The sequence below is a fragment of the Leopardus geoffroyi genome, chromosome D3 (genome assembly GCF_018350155.1).
Source record: "Leopardus geoffroyi isolate Oge1 chromosome D3, O.geoffroyi_Oge1_pat1.0, whole genome shotgun sequence".
NCBI classification, from domain to species: Eukaryota; Metazoa; Chordata; class Mammalia; order Carnivora; family Felidae; genus Leopardus; species Leopardus geoffroyi.
Window position 1 is genome coordinate 67,122,857 of NC_059339.1, and position 24,281 is coordinate 67,147,137.

The following is a 24,281-nucleotide window of genomic DNA, read 5'->3' on the forward strand; positions in this document are numbered from 1 at the left end:
CAAAAAAACGTGAATAGTTTCTTACACACTGGGTGGTCTGCAAACAAACCCATCAAGTCAGGTTGATTTTTAAGTAGAAATCATCTTACGATTTGTAATTGCTGCACCATTTCTTCTCGGTAGGCTAGTTCCCTTTTCATCTGATCCTGGAAATTATCTGGTAGGAGAGAGAAATAGAGAAAGACATCAATCAAAGTTGCAAAATCTTATTTTAGTAATTTTAGGAACAATGCTCCTGATGGTGCCAGAGAAGCCCCTCTCCGTTTTCGGTATTTTTAGAAAGTATTGTGTGTGTGTGTGTGTGTGTGTGTGTGTGTGTGTGTGTTTTTAAAGTATATCACATGGCTTTTTGAAGGGATGTTTTTAAGGCTCTCTAATGAGAACAGAGAAAATTTTGAGGGGGTAGGGTCTCTATCTCATAGTTCACAGTATCCCATGGCCCATCTAGATGATCCCTCGCATATAATAGAATGCCTGTGCGGTCATGTTCTCCAGCTTTGTGCACTCAAGCCAGTCACAGGTTATCAACAGCTTCCACTGTCTACAGAAGGCTAGTGTGAGTGAGGGGGTGAACCTCAGATCTAGGTGGGTCACAGGAAAGGCAGACCCTTGTCTGCTAAGACAAAGGCCCGTGAGCCACGCCTGCCTCACCTCAATCCCAAGAGAGTAATAAACATACTCTGACTCTGCAAACCTGCAAACTCTCTCACCCTGCATCAGCCTTATTTGTCCTCCGTGGGCCGGGAGCAGTTCTACAGACCTTGCCTCCATCCGAGAAAGGGATCGGGGTGGAGCTTTCAGAGATACCGTTATGCAAAGTATCTTTGCCAGTCTTCATATTGATCATTTTTATTGGGAAACGACTTTCCAACATGTATCATGTTGCAACGTCTCCATGTGATCTTTTCATTTATTAAAAAAAATTTTTTTTAATTTTTTAATGTTTATTTTTGAGAGAGAGACACACACAGAGCAGGAGCAGGGGAGGGGCAGAGAGAGAGGGAGACACAGAATCCGAAGCAGGCCCTGGGCTCCGCACTGACCGCTCAGAGCCCAACACGGCGCTGAACCCACGATCCGCAAGATCATGCCCTGAGCCGAAGTCAGATGCTCAACTGACTGAGCCACCCAGGCGCCCCTCCGTGTGATCCTTTTAAAAGCGTGGGCCCAGCTAACTTTAGCATTTTCTGCCTTCAATGAGAACGTCACAAGATTTCCTATTGAATCTGTTGTGGATAGTCAGGGTAACAGTTTGGGGAAACCAGAAACTTTGTCACATCTTTTCCTCTGCTCTTCCCTTCACCTCTGCAGCCACTGGTGTGTGAGTCCTTTACGGTCTGATGCCATCCTCACTTCCCTTTGCCATTGTCACCTCCCCAACACAGACACCTCTTCCCTGGGTAGCTTCCCAACTGACCACTTGGCCTCCGGTCCCCCCCTCTGCAAATCCCCTTTCCTTCTGCTGAAAACTCTATGATGGCTTCCCAACGTTTACAAGATGATGAATCCTTTACCTCTTGTGAGGTTCTGGGGACTTGGAAATTAAAAACACGATCCTTTTAATTTTTTTGACTTCTACTTTTCTATATTATTTGAATTCCTTCCCTATCCCATGCATGTTTTTAAAATTAGTTATTTAATTCATCAATTAATTAATACTTGGGGTTTTTTTTTTAGAGCAGTTTTAGGTTCACCACAAAATTAAGGGGAAGGTACAGAGACTTCCCATTTACCCACTGCCCCCACACCTGCATATCCTCCCTCATTATCAACAACCCTCACCAGAGAGGGACATTTGTTACAATGGATGGACCCACACTGACACATCATCATCATCCAAAGTCCGTAGTTTGTCTTAGGGTTCACTTTTGGTATTGTACCTTTTATGGATCTGGACAAATATATAATGACATATATCTACCAGCATAATATCAGAGAAAATATAGAATATTTTCACCGTCCTAAAATCCTCTGTGCTCTCCCTATTCATCCCTCTCCTCCACCCTACCCCTGGCAACCACTGACCTTTTATTGTCTCCACAGTTTTGCCTTTTATATTTTTTAAAAAGACTCATTCCCTACTCTCAATTTAATGTGAAAGGTATTGTAATAGGGGTAAGTATGTGGCACAATGCAAGGGGCAAGGGAGAAGCCCTTATCCTCTTGGGGAGTAAAGGCGGAGGAAATGCTTGAGCAGAGATGTAAAGAACAGTGTTTTATAGAAAGACAAGGGAGGAGGAGTGGGGAATAGCAGGTGGTTTAGTTGGTTGCAGCACAGAGGGTAGAGGAAACCCCTGCACCCCATCACCCACTAAACCTGACCAGGGTACCTCCCTGGGATCCCAGAAGATGATAAGGACAACTCAGAGTGGAATGGTCATACTTAGTCCTTACTTAACTCATGCTCATGGCTCTAGGAGGGTACACTTAATACAATTCTTTAAGATAAAATGAAAAAAGGGGCACCTGGGTGGCTCAGTCAGTTAAGCGTCCAACTTCGGCTCAGGTCATGATCTCACAGTTTGTGGGTTCAAGCCTTGCATCAGGCTCTGTGCTGATGGCTCAGAGCTCAGAGCCTGCTTCGGATTCTGTGTCTCCCTCTCTCTCTCTGCTCCTCTCCCACTTGTGTTCTGTCTGTCTGTCTGTCTCTCTCAAAAACAAATAAACATTAAAAAAAAGATAAAATGAAAAAAAAGCCATTAAAGTATCAGAAAAAATGGTGAATATTTTTATAAAACTTGGGTGGGGAAGGGTATCAAAGATAGAAAAACTGAAAAAGGAAAAGATTGATAGATTTGATTAGACAAACATTTAAAACTTCAGTATGACGATAAACTACAAAAAAATTGAACCCTCAAAACATAGAAGATCATAATCAACATCCAAAGCTAATTGGCACAAATAAAAGAATATGTGTGATGTGGCAAAGAATATTTTAGTATATAAAGGGTTCATGGAGATTAATAAGAATACTGAGAAGAGAATATGATGGGCATTCACAAAACCTACAAATGGAAAGCAGACATGAAAAATGTTCACCATGCCGAGCAATGAAAGAAAACAGTATGAGCTACTATTTTTTTCTTTTTTTTTTTTTTTAATTTTTTTTTAACGTTTATTTATTTTTGAGACAGAGAGAGACAGAGCATGAACGGGGGAGGGTCAGAGAGAGGGAGACACAGAATCTGAGGCTCGAACTCACGGAAAGCCTGGAGCCTGACACAGGCTCCAGGCTCCGAGCTGTCAGCACAGAGCCCGACGCGGGGCTCGAACTCATGGACCGCGAGATCTTGACCTGAGCCGAAGTCGGCCGCCCAACCGACTGAGCCACCCAGGCGCCCCGAGCTACTATTTTTTTCATTTAAGTTAGCAGAGATTGAAAGAAAAGGTGTTCCTTTTAGTACAGCCTTTCTGGAGAGCAAATAGACATTACGTATCAAGAGCTTGAAAAAGTGCATATTCTTTAACACAGGAAGACTTTCAAGAGTTTATCCTGAGGGAATCGCCATAGATGTGGGTACGGATTTAGCCACGGCGAAACCCATCACCTAAAGCTTTGATAACTTTAACGTCCAACATGGAGTACATTTATAAACTCAAAATGTATTAAAGACCTAAATGTGAGGCCCAAAACCATAAGGACAAGAACACAGGCAGTAATTTCTTCGACATCAGTCATAGCGACATTTTTCTAGATATGTCTCCTCAGGCAAGGGAAACTAAAGCAAAAATAAACTACTGGGACGACATCAAAATAAAAAGCTTTTGTACAGTGAAGGAAATCATCCACAAAACATAAAGGCCACATGCTGGATGGGAAAAATATTTGCAAATGACATATCCGATAAGGGGTTAATATCCAAAACACATAAAGAACTTATACAACTCCGTAACAAAAGAAACAAATCTGATGAAAAATGGGCAGAGAATCTAAAGAGACCTTTAGGTTGTCCATCCAGATGGCCAACAAACACATGAAAAGATGCTCAGTATCACCCATCGTGAGGGAAATGCATATCAAAACCACCATGAGATGTGGTTACACCTCACTCCGGTCAGAATGGCTAGCATCAAAAACACGAGAAACGACAAGTGTTGGCGAGGACGTGGAGAAAAAGGAACCCTTGTGCACTGCTGACGGAAACGCAGATTGGCGCGGCCACGGTGGAAAACAGCGTGGAGGTTCCTCCAAAAATTAAAAATAGAAATACCATAGGATCCAATAATTCCACGACTGGGTATGTACCCAAAGGAAACAAAAACACAAATTCAAAGAGACACGTACCTCCATGTTTACTGCAGCGTTATTTAGAACAGCCAATATATGAAAGCAAACTAAGTGCCCATCAATAGACGAATCCATAAAGAAGACGTGCTATATATACACAAAATGGAATGTTACGCAGCCATAAAAAAATGATGAGCGTTTTTTTTTTTTTTTTACTTTTTAATTTAATTTTAATTTTTTGTCACTTGCGACAACACGGATAGACCTCGGGGGTGTTATGCTAAGTGAACAAGATCAGACGACGAAAGACAAATGCCACATGATTCCACTCATATGTGGAATCTGAAAAACAAAACAAATGAATGGACAAACAAACAAAAAGCAGAATCAGACCCGTAAGTGCAGAGAACGAACTGAAGGTGGCAGGAAGGGAAGGGGTGGGGGATGGGCAAACTGGGTGAAGGAGAGTAGGAGGCACAGGCTTCCACTCATGGAATGAATAAGTCACGGGGACAAAGGTACAGCATGGGGAATATAGTCAACGATACTGTAATGGCATCATGCGGTGACTGGTGGGAGCTATGCTTGTGGTGAGCATAGCATAACATACAGACATGTTGAATCACGAGTGTACATCTGAAATGAATGTAACTTTGTGTATCAACTATACTCAAACAAGCAAAGGTTTAAAAAAAAAGTACATTTACTTGTAGTAATGGAAAGAGGCTCATGTTACGTGAAAAACGGGAGGGTAAAAGATGGAGTGCTGAATATTTCATTTTGTTTAAAAAAAAAAAAAAAGGATTGGGGCTCCTGGGTGGCTCAGTCGGTTAAGTGTCTGACTTCAGCTCAGGTCATGGTCTCGCGGTCCGTGAGTTCGAGCCCCGCGTCGGGCTCTGTGCTGACCGCTCAGAGCCTGGAGCCTGTTTCAGATTCTGTGTCTCCCTCTCTCTCTGACCCTCCCCCATTCATGCTCTGTCTCTCTCTGTCTCAAAAATAAATAAACGTTAAAAAAAAATAAAAAAAAAGGATTCAATATGCATTAAAAACTGAAACTCCAAAATGTTAACATTGGTTATCTCCAGGTGACAAGACTACAAGCGATTTTTCTTTCCTTCTCTTTGAGTTTCCGTATGTTTAAGGTTTTCTACAACAAGCCATGTGTGTGTCTTTGGGGATATAAAAATTGCTAATCGGCAAATGGGAAAAAAAAAAACCCTAAAATTTCTTCTGTGTTCTAAAGGGTGATGAAGGCACAATTTAAGGAGAGAGAGAGAAGAAATCATTAAGTTGATTTCTCTAATGAGACGCACTTAAAACCAACTATTTCTGGAAAATGATAGTAGAAAAGGAGGTAGCAGAGGAAAGCACTGAGGACAACATGCGTGCAGCCAACACAGCAGCAAAGGCTGTGCTCTGCAAATGCGGACAGTCTGAAAAGCCAGTGTTTTACAAACAGCCTACCTTCCTCAGACCGGAAATAAGAAAACCCATATGGAATATCTGGTCTACCCAGGAGATTCCCACTCATGAACCAATAAGTTTGGGGGCTTATTTTGTTTGCATCATGTTCATTTTGCTATCACTACTTAAAAAAATTTTTTTTAAATGTTTATTTATTTTTGAGAGAGAGAGACAGAGCATGAGCAGGGGAGGGGCAGAGAGAGAGGGAGACACAGAATCGGAAGCAGGCTCCAAGCTGTCAGCACAGAGCCCGGCGTGGGGCTTTAATCTCACAAACCGTGAGACTGTGACCTGAGCCAAGTCCTACGCTTAACGGGCCGAGCCACCCAGGTGCCCATTGTTAGCACTACTTTTAACAGCTATCAGGCCTTTCCTTCTGTATCATGTTCCAGAATTCCCCCATCGCTCCCTCTCTGGAGGATGCTACAGAAATAGAGAGGAAACCACTCAATACAGAATGACTGCAGTAACAGCCAGGGGTGAAAGTTGGGATTGCCGTATTCAAGTAGATGAAATGCAGTTTAAAAAAAATTTTTTTTTAACGTTTATTTATTTTTGAGAGCGGGAGAGAGAGAGAGAGCGAGAGCGAGAGAGAGCGAGAGCGAGCATGGGCAGGAGAGGGGCAGAGAGAGAGGGAGACAGAATCTGAAGCAGGCTCCAGGCTCCTAGCTGTCAGCACAGAGCACGACTCAGGACTCAAACCCATGAACCGTGAGATCATGACCTGAGCCAAAGTCAGATGCTTAACCTACTGAGCCACCCAGGTGCCCCTCTAGTTTGTTTTTAATAAAAGTAACCTTAAAGTAACATGGAAGAGTAGTTCTTTATAAGAATCTAAAATGATGACGTAGTCAAAATCTACTACTGAAATATTTCATGAAGCCCCAGTCACTGGGCCTTCCCTGTCATAACTCACTGGCCTTTCCATCAGTTCTCTTAAGTGCCATGAATTTGTCACATGCAAATCTAAGGACTCAACTTATGAGCCCTCACTAATCTCCTTTATACAACAGTTTTTGGTTTCCCAATCTCATCCTTCATTGTCAGTTTTAATCTCTTTGAATATAACACCAAACTGTGTATCAGTCGTTTACTGAGAGTATATCATGTGCCCACAATATGTCAGGTGCTGCGTGGCCAGCAACAGAACATTTTCCTGAACCTATTGACAATGCCATGGGGTAGAAGGTGGAGGCAGGTGTGAAACAATCAAAAAGAAATCAACAAAAACACCCATAGGGCTAGAAATAAACATAGTAGGATGTCAGCAAAGAGTGCCTACTGTAAGACTATGAAGGCTTCCTGGGGGTGGTGGCTTGAAGTGTGTCCTAAATGATTAGGAATGTTTAGGCGAGGGGAGGCATTCCAGACTAGAGAAACATAGTCCGCAGAGGTCGAAAGCAAGAGGGCAGAGTGATCTGTAGGGTAACTGGAGCTCAGCAAGGAGGAGAGTGGAGGTGAGACTGGAGAGGCTCGGTGGGCCAATTATGGAGCGTTTTAAGGGTCAGTCAGGAGTTAAATTAGATACAACATGATCAACAGTAGGGAATCACTATAGCTTCTTGGGTGGAAGATTTGGAGCCAGAGGCACAATTTGGGCAAGACTGGGCTAATGGCAGCGACCAGAAAGGGTTGGAGAGAGGAAGGGAGGAGACGCCCCAGGGCACCCCGCTGCGCTGGGGGGGGGGGGGTTGGGCACAGAGGGAGAGAGGTGTGAGGGCCCTTGTCCATCAGTTGCCTCATCCAGCAACTTTTTAGCTGGTCCTCAGTTCAGGCCTGGGCTCCTCCTCCTCCTCATTCCCTCCTCCTCCTGATCTTTACCTTTACCCTCTCCAAGCCCTGGATCCATTCCCGTGGTCTTTTTTAGCCCTCAGAACCACAACAAGAAGGCTAAGAGAAACTCAGCAATTTGGACCCATGTTAGAAATGCTTCTCTAGAGCTCAGTGCTAACAATCTCCTCTTCCTCCTCCTGCATCCTTACCACCACCGTCCCCACAGCTGATGATACCGAGCATATATGTTGAGCTGGGATGTGACAGCCCTTCACACTGGTCCTCTCATTTACTCCTTGCATCCTCCTACAAGACAGGAATTACCTAGCCCATTTGACAGTTTCCAAGGTCCTACAACCAGGAAGTGGCCGAGCCCCACAGTGAACTCATGCCTGACAGCTTAGCCTAGGTCTGCAGTGTTCTAAGTGAACCAGGCTTTAAGTGTCACAACTGAGGGTCCACTTCCTAGGAAAAGGGTCTGCGAAATTCTGGCAGGGATTCCTCTCTGCTTCCTCCTGATGTGGCTTCACAAAGTTCCATTTTCCCCTTTCCATCTCAGCAAATCTAAATCTGCCTGCCAGCCTCATGGCCTCTCACATTTAGTTAACGAGCACATAATGTGCATTTGCTATTTTCATCCGTGTGAAATTAACTGCCTCTTTGCGGTATGTCTAAACCACGCATCATTCACACTTGGGCACATGCATGCCACTTCTTTGGTCAGGAGAGTACGCTGCCGACAAAAAACAGGAAAAAAGTTTTGTTGTTGTTTAAGTGAAGTGTTTCATACGTGTGGCAATCACAAAGGATTAATTTTAATTCAAAAGGATGAATGACAGATCTGAATCAAAATGGGCCAGTTATACTATAACATTCTAACCTTTTTTTTTTTAATGTTCATTTATTTTTGAGAGAGAGTGGGGGGGGGGGGTGGTAGAGAGAGAGGGGACAGAGGATCCAAAGCAGGCACTGTGTTGACAATAGCAAGCCGGATGTCAGGGTCAAACTCACAAACCATGAGATCACGACCTGAGCCGAAGTCGAACACTTAACCAACTGGGCCACCTAGGCACCCTTTCTAACTTCTTTTTAGCAGAAACATGTGCATATTCTATGGGAGAGCAGTTAAGAAGGAAAATGTATCAATTATTATCAATTATTTAATTCCCTAAAATGATTAACTTTTATTAAGGAGATTAATTAGGGAGTTAGGTGGGTACTTTAGGGGTTCAATGAGACTTTGACCCACCCTGCTGGATCTAAATTTAAGATTTCAGAGATATGTTTTCAATGTTTCTCTTTTTTTCAAAGCTATAATGTCACGACGATCCCAACACACTGTCAAAAGCTATGGGCCAGTTTGCTAGCATACAGAGAGGGAGACAAACCATAAGAGACTTTTGAATACAGAGAACAAACTGAGGGTTGCTGTTGGGCTGTTGGCCAGGGGGATGGGCATTAAGGAGGGCCCTTGAAACCCGTGGCACTGTTGGTGGGAATGCAACCTGGTGCAGCCACTCTGGAAGACAGTATGGAGGTTCCTCAAAAAATTAAAAATAGGGGCGCCTGGGTGGCGCAGTCGGTTAAGCGTCTGACTTCAGCCAGGTCACGATCTCGCGGTCCGTGAGTTCGAGCCCCGCGTCGGGCTCTGTGCTGGCAGCTCAGAGCCTGGAGCCTGCTTCCGATTCTGTGTCTCCCTCTCTCTGACCCTCCCCCGTTCATGCTCTATCTCTCTCTGTCCCAAAAATAAATAAACGTTGAAAAAAAAATTTTTTTTAATTAAAAATAGATCTACGCTGTAACCCAGCAATAGCACTGCTAGGAATTTACCCAAGGGATACAGGAGTGCTGATGCAGAGGGGCACTTGTACCCCAATGTTTATAGCGGCACTTTCAACAATAGCCAAATTATGGAAAGAGCCTAAATGTCCATCAACTGATGAATGGATAAAGAAATTGTGGTTTATATACACAATGGAATACTACGTGCCAATGAGAAAGAATGAAATCTGGCCTTTTGTAGCAACATGGATGGAACTGGAGAGAGAGTGTTATGCTAAGTGAAATAAGTCACACAGAGAAAGGCAGATACCATATGTTTTCACTCTTATGTGGATCCTGAGAAACTTAACAGAAGACCATGGGGGAGGGGAAGGAAAAAAAATGGTTAGAGAGGGAGGGAGCCAAACCATAAGAGACTCTTAAAAACTGAGAATAACTGAGGGTTGATGGGGAGTGGGAGGGAGGGGGGTGGGTGATGGGTATTGAAGAGGGCATCTTTTGGGATGAGCACTGGGTGTTGTACGGAAACCAACTGGACAATAAATTTCATATTAAAAAAAAAAAAAAGGAGGGCCCTTGATGGGATGAGCACTGGGTGTTATATGTAAGTGATGAATCACTAAATTCTACTCCTGAAATCATTATTACACTATGTTAACTAAACATGGATTTAAATAATAATTTTTAAAAAGCTATCCGCCATTCTCTTCCCTTCTTGAGGCCTCAGCAAACATTCCTGAAACTGAAAACACTAAAGCCCCTGAGCTCCTCCTCTCTGGGTACCGAGAGATCACAAACTTGACACACCCTATTTCTCCTCCTGGTTAGAGCTCTCTTCCATCACACATCTTCCTTGTTTGTATCCCTGCTAGAGGTGTGGTGCAACCCAGTCTGACGTGTGCAGGAACCCAGTACTCTGCAAAGCTGCTACCCGAGAAGGCACGTCTTTTAGTTGTGCTGACGATTACATTTGAGAAACCCTGGGGAATGCAGACCTTCACGCTCGTATTATTAAAATTGTCACAAGGACCGAAAAAGCTTCTCCCGGAGGCTGGTCTGTGGCCCTAGCACAGGAATTGTCAACGTGAGTTTTGTGATTACCAGGTTAATAACAAGGGGCATGCCGACATTTTAAAAAAGAGTCCCAGAAATAACCAATCTTAAATTTACAGAATTCAAAATACAAACTTAACATACTATTTTCTTTCCCACTTTTCTTTCTCTGGAGAGAGGTATATGACTAAATGAAACTCTAAAATGCTTGAAACAACACCGCTGTGATGTATTTGTCCAAACATAACCCAGGCCAAGGCTGGTGAATTTTAGAAATCTGGACACCTAGCATTAAGTCTTTCTGAAATTCTAGGCCTCTGGGAACAGAACTGATAGTTTTTATGCTACATTATCTGCCACCAAATTTGGAATAGAATTTTAACATTAAATGTGGATGGAGAATCCAAAACTACTAAAATTATACTAATCTGAATCAATAAAATAAATATGTGTACGTTGAATTGTTAAATCGTAAATCTTCATATTTATATATATTTTCAAGCACCAGAAAGCACTCCAGCTCTGAAAATAAAAATTCTTTTGTTTTTCCTACCTTGGAGAATAAAAATACCTGATATCTTTTGTTCTAAGATATATAACCTATCAAAGTATTTAAATACGTCTACGTATTTAACGATATATTTGCATATATATTTTAAAATATACATAACACATACAGATACACATTTATCGATACAATAAACACCAAAGGATTCTTGTAAGAAATTTTATCTGTGAGCTGATTCAAAGCATAAATAACAGGCTACAATTTCCAAATATTTGGACAGAGGCCACAGGAAGAGCCTGTGGCACTTTATATAAGCACGTCAGACTCAGAAGCCTATTTTTAAGCATAATAATAGAAACATCATCAACTATCATAATGTAATAAAATAAAGGTGATTTCTTACTGAATACTGGGAAAGACGTATTTCCTTTTAACACTTGGAATTCTTGTTCTAGTCGTCTCCGTAAATCTATTTGTTCAAATAAAACCTTCTGGAGTTCTTCTAATAAAGAAAAACAGAAGAGTCATTTTACTAATCTTTACAAATAACTCTCCAGAGAACTGTTATACATGGCAATTTATTATTAGAAGACAAAATATTTTACCAGTTTAAAAAGTGTTGCATAGACATAGGATAGATTTTGTGCAGAAATCCATGAATATAAATCAATGTAATATATTATTTTAAAGTATTATATTACAGTGTCATGTATTGATTGATATGTATGCATTAATCTCAATTATATCCACCCAATGGTCCATATATTATTCATATGTTGCTTGTCAAGCTTAAAATATGGTGTAGAACAAAAATATCCTCCCATTATCTCCATGGTCTTTTGAAGCTAAGAGAAGTTCTATAGAATTAAAACTTTTCTTTACCTTTCCCCATATTTTCGACATCCTTTTTGAGTGAATGAGGTGAATTTGTTTCTTGTGTGTGTTCACCTTTAAAAAGAGGAGAACAAATATTGGTTTTGTGCAGGCTATTTTCTGAAAGTTTTTCTTTTCATTTTCTTTTCACATCTACGAAGAAGCGTAGTTGGTGTGACTGGAAGGTGGAAGTCCTCAGAACCAAATGTTGTCCTCATTTACTCACGTACAATTCCCCTGAGGCACAGCGGCAGCTACAGGAAGCAAGGGCGCAGTCAACCTAGCCTGAAATGGCGGCCCCGTGAAAGCAGATTCCGGAAGTTAGCCCCCTCCCAGGCCCCACCACTATCCATCTTCTACAACAAAGGTACTTGTTAAATGGGCAAAAGAGGAGGTTGAACAGTTAACATATCCAGAAGAATTCAGATCAGTTCCTCTCCTTCCAGAAGTGAAGGAGCCTAGTGTCAACCAGAAGGCCCCCAAGGCTGAGGAAGCAGAAACCTCCTACCTTCTTGGGTCACCAAAATTTGGGATAGTTAGAAAGAAACAGACTTTGGTTGCCCTTGGGAGCGAATTTATAAGTCTGGAATAATTTCCTAATAACTGATAGGTATTTTTTTTTTTAAATCAACCTAAAACAGAGGTGTGAAATGTTATCTTATGTTGTTTTGTGATATTCACATGCTTGCTGATAGTTTCAGAACTACTTGTCTTCAACCAATAAAAACTAGATTGTAGATAAAGGTTAGGTGTTATTCTCTCCTATTTTGTTTATGTGCTAACTAGAATGATGGCAAGCTAGGAAAATGTCCTTATCTACAGTCATAAATTGAATCTATGTAATCTAGAAAACATAAATAAACCAAAGAAATCCAATCACTTAGCTAACCAGAATCTATTGTTCCAATTTCAACTTGCTATCTGCAACTATCCACATAATGTAACTAAGCTTTCCATTTTCATGTACAGACAGTATAGACAAAGGTGCTCTCAGGTTTCATGGATCCCCTCACCCCTTGACCCCCTTCTGGGTTAGCTCCTTCCTCTGCACCCATGGTGCTGTTTGCTTACTCACTTTCCACACTCACCAGGCAGCGTGCTCCTTGGAGATAGGGGCTCTGTGTTTCCTGCACGGCCAGTGCTTAGCAGAATGCTGGATACATAATAGGTATTCAAGAAAGTGTTTTCAGTTGTCACTGAAAGGAACTCCAGGAGCTCATAAATTCTCAACTATAGCGTGGGCCTGAATGCAGCATTTCAATTCTCTCCTCACTATTTATTCATTTCCCTTCTTCAGCAAGAAATAGAATATAATGGCCCTAGGCACTTGTAGGAATACTGGGAGATTTCATCGTCAAGGTAAAAGCTCCCACAAAGAGGGAAACAGAATTTCTCCACGAAGCAGTGGCCTACAGTATCAAGGACAGACAGGAAAATACTTAGCGTGATATTATAAATGGATGGGGATTCTGCATTCTACCCGATGACCATTGGGAGTAAGTATTTGCAGGAATGAGTGGATGCATATATGTGTGCATATATATGCAAATATTTCTGCACATGTGCATAGTGATGAAAAGATGCTTGCCCTGGATCCCCATCATAAGGACAATAATATCTTAGGCATCCCTGAGTTCCTTAACGACAGGTATTTTCTCTAGTGTCTAGATCATATCTGCACAACCTCATTCCCACTTTCATCTTGGACATGACCTCTCTCCATAGGCTTTCAACATTAAGACCTTGGCTTTCTTCAGGGGCGCCTGGGTGGCTCAGTCGGTTGGGCATCCGACTTCGGCTCAGGTCATGATCTCACGGTTGCTGGGTTCAAGCCCCGTGTCGGGCTCTGTGCTGACGGCTCAGAGCCTGGAGCCTGCTTCCGATTCTGTGTGTCCCTCTCTCTCTCTCTCTCTGCCCCTCCCCAACTCGTGCTCTGTTTCTGTCTCCAAAATAAATAAATCTAAAAAAATTTTTTTAAAGACCTTCGCTTTCTTCATACAGAATAATGAAACTATCTGTGACGCATTTTAAACATGCACCTTAATCTAATTCCTGCAAAATACTACTATCTAAAAGAAGAGTAACATGAAGGCTGATGAGAAATCATAAATACAGAAACCAAGAGTAATGGTATTTTGAAACGAAACAAAATGCATATTACATGCAGTGTTAACCTCTGTCTCCTCCAGTCTCAATCAGTCAAATGCATAGCTGTTTCACACTCACATACAATGTTGAGTCTGAACAAGAGAAGAAACAAGCACGCCCGTCCCTCTGTATCCATCGGCAGGGCAGAGTGACATTTCACCATCCTGCCACTGTCCCAACTACTAGGGAGCATGGTTTAATGGAGATTATTCGTGTCTGAACAGGCAACTCTAGAAGTCATGTCCTTATCACACTATAGACCTTTTTGATTCATTAGTGTATTGTGTGGCCCGTTTATCCTGCATTACATTTCAGTGAGATAATTAAATAGAAAAATTACAATCGGATATGTAAAAATGCAGGTCTTGCAACTTCACAATTTGGAGGTTTACATAGGAGTGAAACCATTAAACAAATGGCTAGCAAATAGAAAGCACGTCAACAACAAACAAATGTGATAATATTAATAATAAGCTTTTCTTTTCATTAGCTTTGTGCAGGTTTTATTAATACTTTACATGGGGGTCTATTTCAGATAGATGCTTTGCTGCAACTTCTCGGTAAAGCCTGCCAATCTGGAGCTTGGATGATTCAAATGTCTCACTTATAAAGGTTTTTTTTTTTTTTTTTAAATGGTTAAATGTTAGGTAAATAAAGAGCACAGACGTTTCAGCTGCCTTTTGTGTATCTTTTACTGGACCGTTGCCTTTTGTATATTACTAATCTGTGAAACCAGATTGTTAATGGTGGTTAAAAATGACCTCTGGGAGCCTGGATATGTTTGTTCACTATTACTGCTAATGTTTTCCATCTGGTTTAAAAAAAAAAAAAAGGCAGTCTAATACTAGATTAAATAAATGAGATTTAGTTGACAATAAGCTTCCGATTTTTATAAATATTCCATTAGGTTAGATGCATTTTACTTTTCCAAAATTAATGAATAGGTTTGGAGACATCCAAAAATTAAAATGTTTACTTTCCTTCCCACTGTATTTCCCCCTAAAAAAAAAAAAGTTACAAAAAGGCAGAGGGAGACCTTAATTTTCCTTTGGAGTTATAGGAAGGAAAATTATAATATGGAAGGAACATCTTTCTTGGAGGCCAGGCTTAAAATATATCTTAAATCAGACTGTAAAAGAAAACAGTCAGGTGGCTTAAAGTTGGAGAGTAATGGATAATCAGGATATAAAATGCATCCAGTGAACCGATGTGACCAGAAGCTGCTGCTCAGGGACATGTCTACACCGGGATTCCACAAGTACATGTTCCAGGAGCCAGTTTGCTGTGACCTGCCTCGCTGCCCATGAATCCTGCCTGCCCTGGAGGGAAGGGGCAGCATAGAGCCACATCAGGGAAACTACATCCCTGAGGGCAGTGAAGCCCAGAGAGCCTGGGGCTATTTGGTTCCTGCTCCCGTGGTCTCTCCAGGGTCCTCCGGCACCAGGCGGACCCACGTTCCAGGTGAAAGTTCCATTCATAGCACCTCCTTTCACGGCACAAGGGTAATTGCTTTCTCTTAAATATCATGGCACACCTCTGCTCAAGAACCGTGCCGTGGCTCCTGATGTCCACATTGCACAATCCACTCTAAGTTCCTCCCCCGTCACCTCCAGGTTCTCCCACTCAGCTGAGCCAAGCTTTCTCTGTCAGTAAGCACAAACCTTTTACTCTAATCGGGCCCTTATTCCTCATGTTGGCTGGCTTTGCCTTATGTTTTCGCTCTTGCTTCAGGCGCCCCTGCCCATCCACCCACAATGAGAACGCCACCCAAGTCCCTACTCTTCCGTAACGTCTTTCCCGACTTCTGCAAACGCTGCTGATCCAAGGGCTGAAGTTCCAAGTCCCTACTGTCTTCACTCTGCCACCTGACGTCCTGGGGTTTCAACTCTGCAAGTCTGGTCTTCCCCAGCTAGAAAATCTGCTTTCTGAGGGGAGAGAGACCCTACCCAACAGGTAACCCCATCACCTCTACCTTCAGGAGGGTGAAATACACCCCGCAAACACCGTTTGCTCTTGATTTAATTCAATCTGGTTTGTGAAAGAAATACAAAGTAATATCACTTTAAATCCTCAATCATCATCATTTTAAGCACTAACTCATTCCTATGAATGAAAAAGCACACGTTGATCCATTTGGCTATCTGAAGACGTGCTCTATATTTTCAGTTTACTGGGGAAGTTTGCGATATTTCAATTTTTGTTCCTATCTGACATTTTGAAAATTTCTTGCAGAGCTAAAACCATAGCACTGAGTTTTAACCGGGACATGAAAATATTAATGTAAAAGTCTTCCATGATCTCCAAGAGCCAAAATACCTTACATTTTTAGAGCTCATTTAATTTTAGGAGTCAAACGAGTAGGTCAGATGACCTGTTCTGTTGGTGGTCACGGGATGATAGGACAAAAAGCTGATTAAATAGGTAATTACTCTTCTCAAGCTAAACTTGAATCCAAAAAACAAGATCATTCAAATATTTTGTACAAATATGTACAAATGTGTGTACATACAGGGTACAAAATGAAATGCCTGACCTTTGGATGAAGAGTGAAAACGCTGACATTCACATCCCTTCTACGGAAATATATTCTCTCTCTTTTCATTCTCCCCTCAGTGTTATACTCCCTGGAGCCTGCAACCAGCATTCGGAGGCTCTGCCCCACGAAGCAGCCCCAGGGGCTGGCAAGTTGCTTATTGCTAAAAGGGCCTCTCTGATCCTTTGGGACTGTTGACAACACTTGATGAAAAACATTTGGAGAAAATGCTTCCATTATGGAAAGAATGTTATTTAATTGCACACTCAAGGATGAATGTGGTCGAAACTATTTTGGTTTGTGGCTGTACCTCAACATAAGACACACGTGCCTTTTAACGTCTGGATAAAGAGTGAAGATTTCAGTCAAATGCCCAGATGCTTCTATAGTTGTCGGGTGGGGGTCTCAAGGAGCAGACCTTGGAAGAGAAGTAGTGACTGCAGATTATAGTTGCACTGTATTCTCACACCCACGGGGCCGGCCTGACGGTCTGCTCTCTGCCTCCCGACAGCCTCAGCCCAGGGCCTAGACTTCTGTTGAACAGACTCCATTTATACATGTTTAACTCTGAACTGTAATAACTAACCTTAGTTTTATAACCTGGTTTTGATTTAGATTTCCAGGGATTTTTTATTTTCTCTTTCTCTAACAACTTGTCTTAGAGGTACAATTCGGATGGGGTCAAAGACAGTCGACATAAGCGAACACACGTAGTACCTTTAATAATTACCAAAAGGTAGCACAACATATGGTTTAGAGAAGTTTCTAAGAACACTTTGCATTTGGGCATTAAAAACTCAATTACACAGGGCGCCTGGGTGGCGCAGTCGGTTAAGCGTCCGACTTCAGCCAGGTCACGATCTCGCGGTCCGCGAGTTCGAGCCCCGAGTCAGGCTCTGGGCTGATGGCTCAGAGCCTGGAGCCTGTTTCCGATTCTGTGTCTCCCTCTCTCTCTGCCCCTCCCCCGTTCATGCTCTGTCTCTCTCTGTCCCAAAAATAAATAAACGTTGAAAAAAAAAATTTATAAAAAAAAAAAAAACTCAATTACACAGAAAACAAGGTTAAGTAATTTTCTCCTCGGTCAGTAGTACACGGACTTCTGCTAATTTCTTGGTGTTAAATTCTACATTTAATTCTTCCCCTGTGACGTGTGGCACTTTAGTGAGGTCACAGAACAGAAGAGAGAACAAAGTCAATACCACTGGAGAGGGTGTGCTACAGAATGAACTAACTAAATATTAACTCCATTAGTGAAAGAAAAAAAAGAGAAGGAGTAAAGGCAAGATTAATACAGGGGAAATTACAGCAAACTAAGAGTTACAGCAAACTTTATACTGCATGATCAAAATGTATTGTGAGTTTGCATACGCATTGCTTCTCGAATGAGTATATCTTGAGTTCACTTAGAATTCTCTGGAGTTTTAGAACTTGTGCTTTCAATTAATGCTATTTGTTTTCTGGAGAATTTTTCACTGTCTTCCTTTATCTCTTAAATTTCATAGAAATTTTAAAAAATCATTCATAAGAAGGGACATTTTTTAGAAATAAAAAGAAACTGACAGCTGAAATACGGGAATAATTTAATTTTGAATACATACATTGAAAGATCCCAGAATTCATTGTTCGTAAAAGTTGCAGCAGTAATTTTGAGGTGGGAGGTTTTGTCAAATTTTACAGGTGGATAAACCGAGGCACAAAGCAGTTAAAGTGTTTACCTAAAGTCACCTAGTGAGAGAATTAAAACTCAGATCTACTGGTTGTGGATTTTAGAATACGTCCTCTTCTTCTTTTCCTTTTTTTTTTTTTTTTAAATCATAAGCATGTTCTAAGATTGAATGGAATAATAAATCAGAGTGCCTCATTCGCTATATATTCATGAGAAGTGTAACTGCTTCTTACTATTCTCAGAAATCTGTCCATAGCATATTAAGTACACTAGAGAATCATACCAGTGAAAATCAAATTGATTTTAAAACTCCTATACATATAACAAGATGCAGCCACGCTCAGACTCCAATGGTGCCGGCGTTTCCACAATGAAATGTATTGAAATCAGGGATGACTCTACTTGCGTGATTTCCTTGACCTGCCATAGCTTTGAGCTGTCTCACCAGCTTGCCCCACTGCATTCAATTTCAAATCACTTAACTTCACTAAAGTTATTCAAAACGGATATGCAAAACCTCACTCTGGGATTGCAAGCAAAATGCTGTCATTTATATTTTTCAGTAGGTGATATTTTGACCAAACTACCAACCCCCTAAACTATATTGCTGGGCTTTAAGCCATGGGTCTAATTTAAAAGATACCTACGGATAAAAGGCTTCCGAGGAATTTTGGCTGCTTAAAAACTTCATGTTTGGTCCTTCGAATTACATAGAAGTACAAGATCTGCTGTGTGTAAGCTTAAAGATCATTAGCAGGGAGGTTCTTTAAAAAATCACTTAAAGATACCATCTTTAAAATTCCTAAAAAGAACCAGTTACTAATAAGGCTGAAAGGTTGAAGGAAAGCTGCATTTAATTAAAGTGATAACCTAAAAAAATAAACTGGAACTAAGTAGGTTGCTAAACTGAATTTGTATCGGGGAACAGTTGAAGCAAGTATCCAGATTTTAAAGATATGGCTATCTCCTTCCTTGTTTTGAGAAAGGACGCAGAAATCTCTTGATAAACTACATTCGTAATTGCCACAGGAGTGAAAAATTCACATCAAAATCAAAAATCGCATCCTGACTTATTCGGTAGTTTGAAGAGACATTTTATCCTTCTATGTTCTACTGCGTACGTGCTGAAATAAAATACCGGTACTTTCCAATGATAACGACTGAATTAAACACTGGCTAAGGGAACACCTGGCTCCATACACCTTATCCGACGGTATGTGATGCAGACCGTTGTTACGGTATTCATATGCTTTACAGTTTACCTATCCCTTCCTCTTGATTGGAAGCAACTTGAGGGCACAGACTGGTATGGATTCCATCTCCGAATCCCCAGGGCCTAGCAAAGTATCTAGCACACAGTAAGCATTTGAAAATATTTGTGGCGTAATCGAGTAAAGAAACAATGAAAATCGACAGTGGTTAGAGGGGTAGATGTGGAAGCTAACAGTTGTTCCACGGGAAGAAATATCTCCAGGACCAGTCAGGGTGTACTGGGTAAAGCTTTCTACTGCTGTCACTCCAAAGCAGTTAATCACAGGCCTTCATCATCTCATCGGCTCTTCCGGAGTTTTGACACTTTGCTAAACGAAGGGATTCTTGGAGTCTGACCATAAGTAAATACGTTAATACCAAAACAAACATAGGACGACTGGACGCCCACTCTAGGATCTTCTCGAATGTGCATTTCAGCACAAAGACCGTGAGCTAATAATCTTCCCTGCAAGACAGGATAGCTGAAGATCCACCAAGTTGAGTCCCAAAACAACCCAAGGAGAGGTAACGCCTTAACATCTTTAGGGTTTAAAACATCATCTCCACATGCTCAGCAAAGCAACCATAAGGATGAAGTTCTTGTGACCCAAGATTCCAAGGTAACTCTAACAAAATAAAATTCTTCACTGGAACATTGGTTCATTTCAATGATATTTTGCATCCCTCCCATGTCCTACCTATCTCCCATTCAATACAGAATAATAATAATATAATAAATATAACATACTACCTACAGACTCCTCTGAATAATGTGAGAATAAAATTGTAATATGGAAAATCAATGTAGAGCAAGTTGCTCTGGGAATCTGTATCAAATTAATTATTGTGAGGAAGGGACTAGTAATATATCAGAAGTATGACTAGATATTATTACCAACATAACTATTGACTGTACTACCCTGAGCTCCGGGCACCGTGGAATTTTTATGTGAACACTGATCCTGATTATACTTTCACCTATTTCCTTTGGCGTTTGTATTTCTGTCTGAATATCAAACAAGAGTGGATTCTGTGGTTTTTATCCGTTCTGGCTACCATCCTTGGGGTTCTGATGGCTTTTCAGGGTTTACTGAACTTACTAAGCATGAGGGAACCAAACCACTCTCAAGAATAGGAGGAACGTATTTTCAAATGGAACCAGCCCAGCCATCCAAATCGGAGGAAGAGGGAGAAATTCAGTTTTTAACAGATCTTCGGAGACTATTAATATACATGAAGAGAACACAACTCTGTGAAGAAATCAGTATGTTCTAATACCTTTAGATTTCTCGTGGGTATGCACATTTTGTCAAATGTTAACTTGAAAATTTTATAAAAAATATGAATACCAGCTATTAAGTGCCACGTAGGAAATTAAAATTCCCAAAAAGAAATTATTCCAGTTTGGGTAATTTGGGTTTTCTCATTAAATCTATGGAATCTCCTCTAAATTTAACAATGCAAACATCAAACTACCTCATAGTTTTGTTCAAATCATTGCTGCCTCTTGAAAAGCTACACACATTTTACATATTTTATAGAATATTTACAAAATTTTTATTTCCTTCAAAATTTGCACCCAAATAGAGTAATAGTTTAGCACAAGCAGCCTTATGATGATTTATGGTTTAGCTAAACGAAGGGTAAGGTCTGGCACGAATTATTCCCTAACTGTGTTATTTTATACTAAATACATGGACCCTATAGTTTTGAGCTTTAATATCACCAACAGCCAACTCTGAAATAAAAACTTCTGAATCCAAGCAATTAAAAACAACTTTCAAATTAATGCACGTAAACGACAGAGTACTAATTCTAACAGGCAACACTAAGTTAAAACCTGTTTTAACATTAGTAAACCAAGGATGAAGTCTACATCCTGCCTCTGAGTGAATTATAATTATTTAAAAACACACTGTCACTGCTACACGAAACTTTTCTTATTCATTGGACTTTGAGCTTCATGGGGCCTCCTCACAAAATGAGGTCATATGTAAAATAAAGTAAAACTAAATAAAATCCCCCTTCTCAGAGTAAGTTATTGATGGTGCCACCGGAATGTGACACAGCTTTTGAACTCTCTGAGCTTGCCATATTTTGGTACAGGGGTATGAGAATTCTCTAAGAGCTCATTGCTGGTACAGCACAGACCTAGCACAGGTCTCCATCCACTTTGGCTGCTGAAACAGCCCGAGTTAATTTGCATTCACCAGAATACATACAGACTCCCATCTGCGGTTTCCAGGCATGGGAGAAATTGGGCTACTTTTAAATCTATTTTTAGCTCTTACAGAGCCGCTAAATAGCATTTGATCTGGGGCTGAGGAATGTTTCTAGAATTGTTTTTTCATATTCATGAATGTGTTGTTTCCAGTGGCTATTAATTTCTATACATATCAAACAAACAAAAGCAATCGAGTATCTAGAAATGTCTGGGAAATGGCTACATATTACAGAATCAATCGAATAGAATTAGAAACCTTTTCTTGGGTGTGTGTGTAAACCTATTAGAAATTCCTTGGTAGCAATCCTTTTCATTTCAGGCCTCAATTTTGTGAAGTATCATACTAGGAAGGTGGTCGTTTCTGGGCAAAGATCATTGCTTTTGTGACTTTACACAGTACACTATAGACTATAACAGGAAAAAAAAAACCAAATCCACATTTAACAACAGTATCATATAGACACTTAAAAGTAAATTTGTGGAAGGTAATTTTATGAAAAGGTATAAGGCCTCAATTATTGAAGTGATGATAATAAAAAATATTTTAAACGTGTTAACAAACAGGTAAAACCAGCTTGCACAAAAAGCCAACATTGTGTATTTCATGTAGCCTTCGTGTGGCCACTAACCGATGACATATACCACAAGACAATTCTTAGTAACTCCTTAGCGCTGTCAACCAAACTTGGAGGTTGATCAATATTTATGGAATATATTCATGAAATAATTTGGAAATATCCGATGATATAGAAAGCTTTCTTCCCGTGATATAGAAAGCTGTGCTTTTCATTAAAACAAGTATTTGCCTGTCGGTATTTAAAATATTGAGGAGTTCCTCTAAGAGAAAATAAAAACAAAGGTTCGGAGACCTTTCTCATTGTACTTTGCTGTTATATAAGATTCCTTTAAGATCCTATTTTCTTTATTTCTGCTCCCCAAACCACTCTTTCTCCCTCTCCCTCACTTCCTAGCTGGCTCTCTCTGTCTCATTTGACAGGCAAATTTGCAGACATTGCCGCAGGATAACAACCTCGTTTGACAGTCAATTAACCGTGAATAGTCAAAGCCAAGGCAGTTTGCATTACATAAATGGAAAATTAGATTCCTTTTTCCCAAGAAACAAAACCCTCTCCTTAAGACACTGCAATAGACAACTTAGTATCAAAACTTCTAATCACGTCTTCCCCAAACCCCTTGGAGACATTTAGCAATCAGTAAAAGGTGGTTTCATTTAATTTGTATAATGTAATTTTTGTAAATGTATTATACATTTTGTGTAGAGATCATTATCATGGAGATAATATAAATGTTGGCATAGATGTCATAAAACACCTTTAATGTCTTTCTGACAGATATTAAAAGCAATAAGCTGTGATCCTTTTTAATGGAAGGTTTCTAAGAGAACATTTCAATTATTGTCATTTTATGCTTTTCCAGCCTGTTTCATTGTGTAACCTGATATATTTCTGAATTTTCTTCTGAAATATGCCCAGCAATTAATAATCTTATTGCTATTAATGTCACTGCTTTCCCATTTGTGTTTTTCTTAGTTATATCTACTAGGAATTGTGTGTGTGTGTGTGTGTGTGTGTGTGTGTGTGTGTGTGTGTTTTATCTTTACCCTTGTACTAAATATTCAGTCTTTTGATTATGAATTTCAGCCCCTCTCTCTGGCATCTGACTCTTCATTCCTATCTATTTGTCCCCAGCATACCTGATCTTTCTCTCCAAAAATCTCCTCCGGAAGCATCAGAGTCTGTGATGAAAAAGCTATGATCCTTGTTCTTATCTAGAATCAAACAAAACACAAAATCTACAAGTGATCACACTGACAAGTGGCAAACAAAGACATCCAAGAATTTTAGCATGTGTTTATGTATTTGTGTAGGTTTCTCGAGTGCTGATGGCCAAGAGTTATGTTGAGATTGGGGGCAACGGCATTGTTATTTGGGGAATCACCATTGCTTGGAAACTAAGGCAAAAACTGAAAAGTGCTGCCTTTTAAAATGCACACCTTACACACACACACACACACAAAGCATAAAATTCAATGGGTGAAAATCCCCAGAATGGTGGGGGGGGGGGGGGGGAGATGCTGGGTGTGTAAGTCTCACACAAACGATTAAATGCAGTAAAGAAAAACTGGTGGTTTGTTTTTATTTTACCTGAAAAGTTGCTGTCATCCTTTGTAGGTAAAATAACTTGGTTATTTTCCTTAGTTTTCTGATTCTGTGTGGAGAAGAATTAGATACACAAATCAATGCCTGGATCAAACCATATGCTAATGTCAACAGTCAGCAGGAAGAAGCATCAATAAAAGTGACTCCATGGAGCCTCAGGAGACATCATTTTTTGATGATGATCTTCTCTGAATAGTCGTGGTACTTAAACATGCATGTACCCCCACACATACCTGTACTGCCCTTTAAGAAGTAATATGTTAATTAAATACACACCTATGGTATGTTCTGTAAATAAACATACCATGTTATTTGTCAAACCTACATGACATTAGGACAGATTCACTTCACTCTGAAGTCCTGGCGCGTGTTTTCTGTGCACACTCGAGTGAACACTGAATGCAGAGCCATTTAAATGTAACTTTGGTTTTTGGGGGGTACCAGCACCACTTGCATGTCTGTGGAGACTGGTTTGGGAGAAGCTGGTCTTGCTGGAGAGCCTGTCTTTTGTTTTACTGGGCACAGTATTTTACAGATGTGTCCATTTTGGCTAGAGAGCTCTGAGGTTCAAACCTTGACTAAAGCAGTTCAAACGAAA

General features: G+C 40.6%; 1 protein-coding gene across 2 annotated transcripts in view; it reads right to left on the reverse strand.

Moving 5' to 3' along the window:
- The window catches only part of SKOR2 (SKI family transcriptional corepressor 2), a 45,197-nt gene that overhangs the window by 15,345 nt on the left and 5,571 nt on the right, over positions 1 to 24,281 (reverse strand). For both annotated transcript variants that reach the window (XM_045457906.1, XM_045457907.1), the window contains 5 exons: positions 23,669 to 23,732; positions 23,218 to 23,292; positions 11,691 to 11,756; positions 11,212 to 11,310; positions 90 to 157 (listed from right to left, as the gene is read on the reverse strand). In XM_045457906.1, coding sequence (XP_045313862.1) covers positions 90 to 157; positions 11,212 to 11,310; positions 11,691 to 11,756; positions 23,218 to 23,292; positions 23,669 to 23,732 — 372 coding nt within the window. The remainder of the gene's footprint in view (positions 1 to 89; positions 158 to 11,211; positions 11,311 to 11,690; positions 11,757 to 23,217; positions 23,293 to 23,668; positions 23,733 to 24,281) is intronic.